Consider the following 11,204-nt stretch of genomic DNA (forward strand, 5'->3'; position numbering starts at 1 on the left):
TATTGTACTTATTCCGAAACCTTCCAATCATTTTGCCACAGATCTTCTTTCACAAAGCACACCTGGCCTTAAAAAACTTTGTCTGGAACAAAAGCAAACCCCGTATAGCCTATAACATTTTGGTAAGAGATAGGAAGGCTGGAGGCTTAGGTCTTCCCAATGTCAAACATTACTACCTTGCAACCCAAATCTCACATCTGAAACATTGGTGGATAAATGCCCAAACATACCCGTGGGTGTCTATAGAAGCCGCCTTGTCCCCATCTCATAATCTGAAAGCCCTTCTTCTAGCTACCTTATGCTCTTCATTCAAAATGCCCAAAGATATACCATACAGCGTCTCGGCTTCCCCGACTAACTGGAAAGAATACCATTCAATAGGGTCAGAAGGGGAAAAATCTATATGCAAATGGACCCCTATAGAATTCCTAGAGATTTGCTTAGAGGACATTGACTTATCCTCATGGAGGAAAAAAGGGCTGAATAAGGTTTCTGAATTGTATATGGGTGACCAACTGAGCAGTTTCGAACATTTACACCATGTATACGATATTTCCAATCGTGATTTTTACAAGTACCTCCGCATTAGACACCTCTTGACTTCTAATGATCCACTCGTTGTAAAGGCTGATCACCAGATATTTATAACCTGGTCTCAAGCAATTCCAACAAAGAAAGGCATAAAGCCCTTATATGCCGCACTAGGTGATAAAGAGGTATTTGTGAAAACCTCGCCTTTCAAATCATGGGACCTTGACATAAAGCTATCGATTGAAAAGGCCCAATGGACTCATGCCCTTAAGTTTGCTGCTAAATGTTTTAGATGCACTCTTCATTATGAGTCATATATGAAAACAGTCTTGCGATGGTACTACACCCCGGACAGACTCAGTATAATATACCCAGGTTCATCGCACCTTTGTTGGAGAGGATGTGCATGTAGAGGTACATTGCTTCATATTTTGTGGCAGTGTCCCCTTCTAAATAATCTGTGGAAACAGATCTTCAAGATAATTTCCGATATGACCGGAATCTCAACAATGCCATCCCCACAACTGGCATTGCTTCTGATTGATATGGGAAGGTTCCCGCCATCCTATCGTGTGAGCGTAGCACACCTCCTTATATCAACTAAGATATCTATAGCCAAGCACTGGAAATCACAAACAATTCCCACGATTACAGAAGTAATCGACAGAGTAGATAAAACTCACTCATATGAAAGGATTTTGTCATACAACTTTTCACCTTCTCTGAAGTTTGATAAGGCTTGGAGTAGGTGGGGAGAGTATAGAGCTAAGCTCCAATTGATCTGACCTGACTTCGGGTATCGAGCTTACACCAAGCACAATAATACTGGCTATTGCTGAACAAATTGTAATTACGCACAACGAGTGGATATGTATGTACCTGATTGAGTATATATTTACTATCTTGTATGTTTTCTTATGTGCTGTTTTTGTTTTCCCCTAGCCCTCCTCTCATTCTCTTCCACCCCTCACCTCCCCCCCCCATTCCCTCCCCCCTTCCTCCCCTTTTCTTCATTTATGCGTATGATTTTTTTAAACCGCCCAAGGAAATGAACAACAATTGTATATTGGTACTTCAATATTATCAATGTTTGTCAATGATTTACTGTAAAAACTTGAATAAAAAAACTATTGATTTAAAAAAAAAAAAAAAAAATTACAAACTGCGTCTAGTTTGGCTGTGAGATGTAATAGTTTTTTATGCGGTCAAGCAGCCCATGTCCTCAGCTGTATACCCAAAATCCCGGTGACAGGTTCCCTAAAGGGGGTATACAGTAGTCGTTAAAATACTCTAACCTCCTCATGTTTGGGGTGACAGCTGGTTTGTGACCACCTCTAATCCCCCCCCAAAAAAAAAATAAAAAAAAAAATATCAGCAGACCTGCCTCCTATGGAGGCTAAGCTAAAACCGATGAGCTCAGTGTCTGCAGGAGGGGTATAGCAGGAAGGAGGAGCTAACACATTTTTTTTGCTTACTGTTGCCACCTAGTGGCAGCAGCTATAACGCATGGCCTTCTGTGTTTCCCAACGATATGAGCGAGAAACCATAATCACCAAACTCCTCTTATACTTACATCTGCTTTAGGGCTTCTGTTTTAGGCAGAGCGATGTGCATGGAGCTTGTAAAAAGGCACACGGAGCCCCCCAAACCTTGTATTGCGGAGCCGCAAGTACACAAGTACACATTGTCCTGCCGTATAAAACTATTCTATGGAGGTATTCTCCCCTAGAAATAATGCTTCCAGAGGACTGGAAATACAGACTCTGGAAATACAAACATGCAAGTATTTTCCCTTAATGAAAAAAGTAAGCGAGAACTTACATGTACATGTCTCTTGACGGTATCTGTCCTTTGCAGTCTCTGGTCTTCTGGTATTCCAATTTCTTCCCAGATATCTCGAAGACGACCTAATGCAGAATTGAAGCAGGCCACTGACTCCGCGGCAATCGCCTCGCTAAAACACACAAGGGACAAGAAGAACACATTTTTATATTAGACCTAAAATTGCTGGCCAACTACACAAAGGGCAGACAGGATCCATAATCAGCTATGTGACTAGTGGGTTTAGCGTGTACACCAGGAAAGCTCCTGACATACATGTTATATGCATCCACAGGGTTATGTTACCCAAACAGAGGGGAAAAGGTGTCCTTCTGCCCCTGTCTGGCTGGTATTTGTCAGTATACTGGAATATGTATACTAGTATATGGAATAGTAGAAATAATAGAGGAAAGGTACAACATATTACATGGGGACTGAATGAAGCTACTAAAACAGACATTTCAGGAGTGGAGACAGGTCCTCTTCAACCCCTTGATGACATCCGCCATGCATTTATTTGTTAAATAATAGAGGACATAAGAAAATATTGTGCACGAGAAACACGTCTCTGCTGCTCCGCTGTACATGAGCACATGAAAGAGGAATGTAACGGCTGCAATGAGATATAATAAGCGCTCGCTGCCCCACCCGCAGACAGCTTGGGCCAGCAAGTCAAGATGAGATCACTCCAAACGCTCTCACGCCGTCTGAGGAGGGTTTGTATTCAGTTTACACATGAACCAACCAACCCCAAGGTCTAAACATGCACAGCACAAGACATTAGTAAGGTGTGAAGTCCCATCCAAGTCCTGGGTTCCTCATGTGCTCACCTCTGCTAACCAAATCCTGAGACGGCTTCTCCTGTCCAGAATATTCTGCCATAAGAGTTCTCTAAGGGCTCATGAACACATCCGTTTTTGCGGTCCTCAAATCTCGGCTATACGTGATACGAAACACGTATACCGGCAGTGTGCATTCCGCATTTTTGCGGAACGAAAGGGCCTTGGTGAACATCTGCATAATGAATGCAGAAAAATGGAAGTCAAGCTGTGAAGGACCCGTCATACAGCGGACTCCAACGCAGATGTGAACAGCGGCTAAGGCAGATAACCACTAACATCAAGATATCAACCTGCAGTGCTAAAGTCCCCAGCAGTCCTAAAAATGAAGGGGCCGCAGGGTTCCTCCAGTGTCTTCTCACAGCAGCCCTCCTGACCACGCACTGTGCATAGGACCACTGCCCAGCTATAGCCAAGGAGAAAAGAGTGGTCCACGGAGGATGGGGGTTCTGTACGTCACCATACAGGTCACATGCACACAGCAATTCTACATTCTACACAAAGTCACCATTTCTGGTTACATAGAACCACGGAAAAGGCAAAAAGCAGATGTCCACCTCCCTTCTTCACAAAGTGCCCTAATAAAATGAGGCATTTTTTTTCATTTAATTAAAACAAACTCAAAGGCCCTTTAATATAAATGGACAGTTTTAGGGTTCGTTCACACAAACGTGTGAAGCCTGTGCTGTGGACCGCAAATTGCGCTCCACAATGCACGGGCACTGTCCGTAGGGGAAGGCGCATGGGGATCACAGACCTAGTCACTTGAATGGGTCCGCGATCCTTCTGTTCTATCTTTTTGTGGTGCGGAAGCACGGAACAGAACCCTAGAAAGCACTCCGTAGTGCTTCCATTCCGCATTTGCGGAGCCATTAAAATGAACAGCAATGCAATACAGCAACAGGCATCACACTGTTATTTTTTTACACTATGGAAGAACCCAACCTTTTCCTCCCTGGGGCCTTATTTTACTTTGGCGCCAGAAGCTCTGTTCAGGGCCTAACTTGCAGATAGCTCTTTATAATACCAGTAAGATACAATTTTTGCTCCCAAACATGACCCTTTATAGTTACTGGGTTTTGTTCCACGTGCCCAATCCGGCATTTCTATTATTTTCCTTGTTCTGCTCTTTAGTGGTGTAGAACCACGGATATCACTAACTCTGATGAGACCACAGCCTTAGGCTACATGCACACGACCGTATGTGTTTTGCGGTCCACAAAAAACAAATGACATCCGTATGCCACCCATTTTTTGGGGCGGATCCATTGTAACAATGCCTAAAACAGACAAGAATAGGACACTATTTTTTTGCAGGGCTACGGAACTGACATACGGCTGCGGATAGCGCACGGTGTGCTGTCCACATTTTTTGCGGACCCGTTGAAATGAATGGGTCTGCATCCTATCCACAAAAAAAAAAAAAAACAGAATGGACACGGAAACAAACAACGTTGGTGTGCATGTAGCCTATGTTCACCTGAAGCAGAAATCTGCGTGACTGCCTCATATTCATCTGAACGGGGCTTGCCGAAATCATGCACAACAATTTCAGCAACACGTGTGAAAGAGAGACAGCTCCTGCCGCCTTCAGGGGAACCATGACTGAACAACACCCCTTGGATTTGTCCACATATCTGTCCCTCACATTTGTAGTTTGACAGGCCACGGATCTGACTACAGATTTAGCATCCCCTGCTGTTTTCGTGGCATTCAGGTCAACTTTTTCTACAAAGTGGATTCCACATCTGTAGAAAACATGAACTACCACACAAATCGCCACTAAAGTCCACATGTCTCACGGACATTCCCGTGACAGTTGACAGGAGATCTGTGAGATCTGTGAGACTGGCAACACATGGTTTGATCTGACATGTTTTCCGTTTGGATCAAATGACGTCTGTGTTGTTTTTGGTGATTGTCACAGCTTCTTTCTCCAGGTGTGGCTATAAGGGCTGTTTCACACGAGCGGATGCCGTGCGTGACATCCGCTGCGTGAATGACAGCCAAGACCCGATGCAGACTGCAGAGGCACGGAGCAGTAACATGACTGATAATGCTCTGTGCCTCTCTGTGACCTCTTTACTACGAAATCACGGTGACAACTTTATCTCGCTGTGATTTCGTAGTAAAGAGATCACAGAGAGGCACGGAGCATTATCAGTCATGTTACTGCTCCGTGCTTCTGCTGTCCGCATCGGGTCTTGGCTGTCATTCACGGAGCGGATGTCACGCACGGCATCCGCTCGTGTGAAACAGCCCTAAGGCTGGGTTCACACCTGAGCGTTTTACAGCGCGTTCCTACGCGCTGTAAAACGCACAACAGGCAAGAACCAATGATTCCCTATGGGAATGGTTCTCACCTGGGCGTTTTACAGCGCGTACGATCGCGCTGTAAAACGCCCGACGCTCAAACAAGTGCTTGAGCTTTTTTTGGGGCGTTTGTCGCGCGTTCCCGCACATAGAAATTCGGGAACGCGCGACAATGTGTGAACGCCAGTCTCTGTATGCGCGATTGTAAACGCCCATACAATCGCGCATACAGAGCGCTCGTTTCAGAACACTCAGGTCTGAACCCAGCGTAAAGGTAATTTTACCTTCTCTATTTATAGTTGTTTCTCCCACTATGCTGTGCAGTTTATAGCTTCTGATTGAGTTGTGGATCTCAGGAGTTCCTGGTGCTGCCATAGGCACTTGAAGTTAAATGTTTTCTTTCCCTTTTGTATTTTGTTTGGTTTATTTTATGTGTTGCATTACCCTGTCATTTGTATTAAGGCCTGAGGGAGACTCCTGTTTGCCCTTTTTGGAGGAACAGGTTGTCTCAGTCCTGACATTAGTACTAGGGTCCTATAGGGTGAGTTAGTACATTAGGTATTCCTGTGTATGAACCCATCTACCTCTGTAGTCTGTTCATACTGGTAGTTAGTCAGGGTTTTACTAGGAGGTGACCATCTCCTTTCCCTAGTTCCCAGGCCTCATTCCCTCATCCCTTTCCCTCCCACACCCAAACGTGACAACATGATTCCACTATGTGAATCTTGCCATATATATTGATGACCTAATTGGCACCCACTGATTAGCTTATTTAAAAGGGGGCAGCGCTGCATGCAAGCATTGCTTCCTCTTCATTACACTGCCTGTCGTCTGCAGTGTAATGACCGGTACTGACTCCATTCACTTGAATAGCGCGAGTACTTGTAATAACACTACGCCACCGCTCCACAGGAGACGATGCGTAAAGTAATGACCATGAAGTAGCGATTACATTGAGCGCTGCCCTCCTCTTCACACAGCTGATGGGCAGGGGTGCCAAGTGTTGGACCCCCGCCACATAGAAATTAACAGAAGGACATATATGGGTGTGATATATATGGAAGGACAACCCCCAGTTTTATGCTGCTGTATCTGAGGGGAGCCTGAGCAAAACGCTGGACCACCTGAATTGTGGTTTTTCTACAATCCGTATAGAACAGCTCCAGTGTGCGTGGAGTGCTGGGGTCCACACCAGGAGACGCTATTACACCTGACCCCGTACTGGACAGGAAGGGAAGCGGTACACCTGCACACAGGATGCCAGCTGCTGAGCAGATTGGCCAGGGGAGGGGTCACGGGCACACACTGCATGTACAGAAGATGGGCGAGTGTATTGGCTCCTGGAAATACCTGCGGCTGGAGACTTGGCAACCCGGCTACAGAGGAAAAGTACAATATAGATATTCCTCCTCCATAGTGACAGCATATCCCTGGAACGTGTCGTCAGGCACTGATCATGGGGGTCTGCCCCTCATCTTCTACAATGAAGGGGCTGTAGCACTAAGCTCTGTGGCTCCTTCACAGCATCGCTCCCCACCACCGGCTGTGGCTCAGCTCATTCACTTACACTCTAGTGTGAGGCTAAACATATAGGAACAACGCTGCAAAGTACATGTGTTAATATTTACCTAGGAACCTAAATTCCTGAGCATTAATGGCCGCCACCTACTGACTAGCAAATCCTCTAGAACTACAACTCCCCACAGAGCACAAGAGCCGAGCACGTCTCCTCTCTCCTGTACACAAGCTGTCCGCTTACATCAGTGACGATCGCCCAATATTCTTCTGTCCCAGACAAATAGGCCCCGTTCACATGAGCGAGTGCAATGCGTGACATGAACGCATCGCACCCACACTGAATCCAGACCCAGTCATTTCAATGGGTCTGTGTACATGAGCGTTTTTTTTTTTTTCACGCATAAGTTCTGCGTTGCGTGAAAAATGCAGCATGTTCTATATTCTGGGTTTTTCACGCAGCCCTGGCCCCATAGAAGTGAATGGAGCTTCAGTGAAAAAGCACATTGCATCCGCAAGCAAGTGCAGATACATACAATGCATTTTTTTAATGTTGGTTGCTAAGAGATGTTTGTAAACTTTCCGTTTTTTATCACACAAAACGCATCAAAATGCAAGGCACCCGCGCGGAATAAAATGAACGCAAAATGGTGCGAGTTTCACTGAGCGCATCTAGAGCCGTCATGCTCGTGTGAAAGAGGCCTTACTCTGCCTGGGGGTTCAGTGAGAAGGGAACTGGAGAGGATTCTGGGAAAGCTGGGTGATGACCCCTGTGGATGCTGAATGGGAAAGGAATTGTGCCATAGGAAATGGAATTCCTAGAAGGATCGCTTCTATGTTCTCGCAAAAAAGTGTAATAGAGATTTTCTCTGCGTCTCTGTGAGAGCTGCTGGGGCGGCTTATAACTCAGCTTTCTCAGGAACAGATCAAAGACACACAAGAATAGAGATGTAACAAGGTCGGGGGTCCACAGAACGATATGGGGGTAAAGTGCTTGTGAAGGCGGAAAGAGAAGTTTACAGATGTGGCTAAAGACAAGGGACATGACATCATCATTAAAGGGGATGTTCCACCAACAACAGATCACTGATCCACAGAATAGGCGACACGGGTGTCATCACTGGGACCCCCACTGATCACGAGGTCCCCAAGTCCTCTGTGTGAATAGATCAGTGGTGTGCATGTGCGACCATTCACTGTCTATGGGACAGTCAAAGACCGTGAGCATTGTGCTCTGCATAGACAGTGAATGGAGCGCTGGTCATGCACAAGGACCTCGTGATCGGAGGGGGTCCCAGTGATAGTGATCACACCTTCATTACCTATTCTGTGTCATAATTACTGGTTGTGGGCCAACTCCTTTTTTTTTTTTTTACCTTTAAAGGGGTTTTGCCATCTCAGACAATGGGGGCATATCGCTAGGATATGCCCCCAACAGGTGCGGGTCCCACCTCTGGGACCCACACCTACAATGAGAATGTAGCAGGGAAATGCACACGCAGCAGTCCTCCATTCACTTTTATGGGAGCAGCGCATGGTGGTGGCTGGACCCCGGGAAATCCGGGGTCCTCCAGCCACAGCTTTCCCCGCTGCGTTCTCATTGTAGGTGCGGGTCCCAGAGGTGGTATGCCCACATTGTCTGGCTCTGAGATGGGAATACCCCTTTAAATAACTGGAAATGTCATAAAACATAAAAGAAGCACTGCCGACCCCCAGCAATTCAGCACTGGGACGGCGATGGTCGTCCTGGTCTTTGCTTACACATGGCCGGTATTGAGTGGCCACCGCGGTCACATGCCGTACTACCACCGTCATGGCGCTGGGCAGTGATACCAGTAAAGTACAAGTGACGGCGGTGGCCACTGATTGGCTGAAGGAGTCACACACTGGCCACTTGTAACCAAAGACTGGGGACCACTGCAGCGTCTGCTCGGATTCACTGGGGGAAAGAAGAGGAGAAAAGCTTCTTAGCCGTTTCCAGCAGTCACACAGGTGAGAGGTGCGCGTGCTTCACCTTCACTCATTTCAGGAGGCCCCTGTCTCGTGATCAGTGGGGTCCCAACAGTTCTATGGATAGGGGATGACTTGAAATAACCAGAACATCCCTTTGTAGAGAATCTGAACCGCATTTTTTGCGGACCCATTGAAATGAATGGGTCCGCATCCTATCCGCCAAAATAAAAAATGGAACGGACACAAACAACGTTCGTGTGCATGAGGCCTAACACACAGAATGCTATAATCACTGATAACACCTCCCCGTGTACAGTTATCAATGACTGACAGCCATGTATACACACATAGGGCTCATGCACATGAACATATTTTCTCTCTGTCAGTTCCATCCTTTTTTTTTTTTTTTTTTTTTTTTTTGCGGACCGTATACGGAACCATTAATTTCAATGGGTCCACAAAAATAAATCCGTGTGCATTCCGTTTCCTTAATACCATTCTGCAAAAAAATAGAACATGTCCTATTATTGGCTGCATTACGGACAAGGATAGTACTGTTCTATGAGGGGCCAGCTGTTGCATTCTGCAAAATATGGAAAGCACACAGACGTCATCCATATTTTTTGCGGATCCGTATTCTGCGGACTGCAAAATACATACGGTCGTGTGAACAAGCCCTTACACAGAGAATGCTACCAATCACTGATAACACCTGCCCCATGTACAGCTACCAGTGACTGACATCTATGTATACACACTTACACAGAGAATGCTATCACTGATAACACCTGCCCCATGTACAGCTACCAGTGACTGACAGCTATGTATACACACTTACACAGAGAATACTATCACCGATAACACCTGCCCCATGTACAGCTACCAGTGACTGACAGCTATCTACTGTATGTATACACACTTACACAGAGAATGCTATCAATCACTGATAACACCTCCCCTGTGTACAGCTACCAGTGACTGACAGCTATCTATGTATACACACTTACACAGAGAATGCTATCACTGATAACACCTGCCCCATGTACAGCTACCAGTGACTGACAGCTATGTATACACACTTACACAGAGAATGCCATCACTGATAACACCTCCCCTGTGTACAGCTACCAGTGACTGACAGCTATCTATGTATACACACTTACACAGAGAATGCTATCACTGATAACACCTGCCCCATGTACAGCTACCAGTGACTGACAGCTATGTATACACACTTACACAGAGAATGCTATCACTGATAACACCTCCCCTGTGTACAGCTACCAGTGACTGACAGCTATCTATGTATACACACTTACACAGAGAATGCTATCACTGATAACACCTGCCCCATGTACAGCTACCAGTGACTGACAGCTATCTATGTATACACACTTACACAGAGAATGCTATCACTGATAACACCTACCCCATGTACAGCTATCAGTGACTGACAGCTATGTATACACACTTACACAGAGAATACTATCACTGATAACACCTGCCCCATGTACAGATATAAATGTATTAATTACAAGTTTTACTAACTCTTTTCCCAGAAAACACACATCTACCAACCTGCTCGGCTCCTCCTGCTGTATATTGTGTGGGGACAGGTCACCTTTCATTCCCTGTAGATGCTGCTGCCCCCCACATGACAGCAGACATCTGATGAGCAGTCTCCACCAGCACTACATCATTTGCACACAATACACACATCCAGCTCTGCAGCGTCTTGCATTACAACAAAGGCCTCTTTGACAGAAACCGAGTGGAGGGTTTCGGAGGTGTGGCACAGTGCCAGCCATATACAGCCTGCACCAGGAGGCTGGCAGCCCATGCTGGGCCTTGTAGTCCTACATTTCGATAACAGATTGTATGCAAAGGAAATATTTACCAAAAGGGGTATAAATGGGGGCACCGAAACCCATGCGCCATGACAGATAGCACACTAGCCCGGCACCCTCTATGCAGCATCTGATGGCTGGGCTTCATGTGCAGGTCTCACACCCTCCAATAAACCGCACAGTCAGTACACTGCCTTACCGGACATTGGCCGGCCCGGCATCCAATCGGTTACAGCAATTAATGCCCTAATTATCGCTCACCTTCTTCTCATGATGGCGGCGGCCGCTCCGCTCCCTTCGTTGGATAGCTGGCTCTCAGCTGCCGCTGCAGCAACCGTTTCTCCTCCTCACCTCAGCCGCACTAACTTTTCAAATTTGCCTCGAG

At 46.2% G+C, this 11,204-nt stretch overlaps 1 protein-coding gene across 9 annotated transcripts in view; it reads right to left on the reverse strand.

The window, feature by feature from the left end:
* Positions 1 to 11,204, reverse strand: part of PRC1 (protein regulator of cytokinesis 1) — a 40,989-nt gene extending 29,785 nt beyond the window's left edge. For 4 of the 9 annotated variants that reach the window (XM_044283221.1, XM_044283222.1, XM_044283219.1 and 1 more), the window contains exons 1-2: positions 11,081 to 11,204; positions 2,353 to 2,485 (exon numbers count right to left, since the gene is read on the reverse strand). In XM_044283221.1, the coding sequence (XP_044139156.1) occupies positions 2,353 to 2,485; positions 11,081 to 11,091 (144 nt within the window). In that variant the 5' untranslated portion in view covers positions 11,092 to 11,204. Of the gene's footprint in view, positions 1 to 2,352; positions 2,486 to 2,810; positions 2,926 to 6,854; positions 7,046 to 11,080 lie in introns of those variants that run through there. The other 5 variants (XM_044283225.1, XM_044283226.1, XM_044283220.1 and 2 more) reach the window with 3 other exon arrangements.

The sequence above is a fragment of the Bufo gargarizans genome, chromosome 2 (genome assembly GCF_014858855.1).
Source record: "Bufo gargarizans isolate SCDJY-AF-19 chromosome 2, ASM1485885v1, whole genome shotgun sequence".
NCBI lineage: Eukaryota > Metazoa > Chordata > Amphibia > Anura > Bufonidae > Bufo > Bufo gargarizans.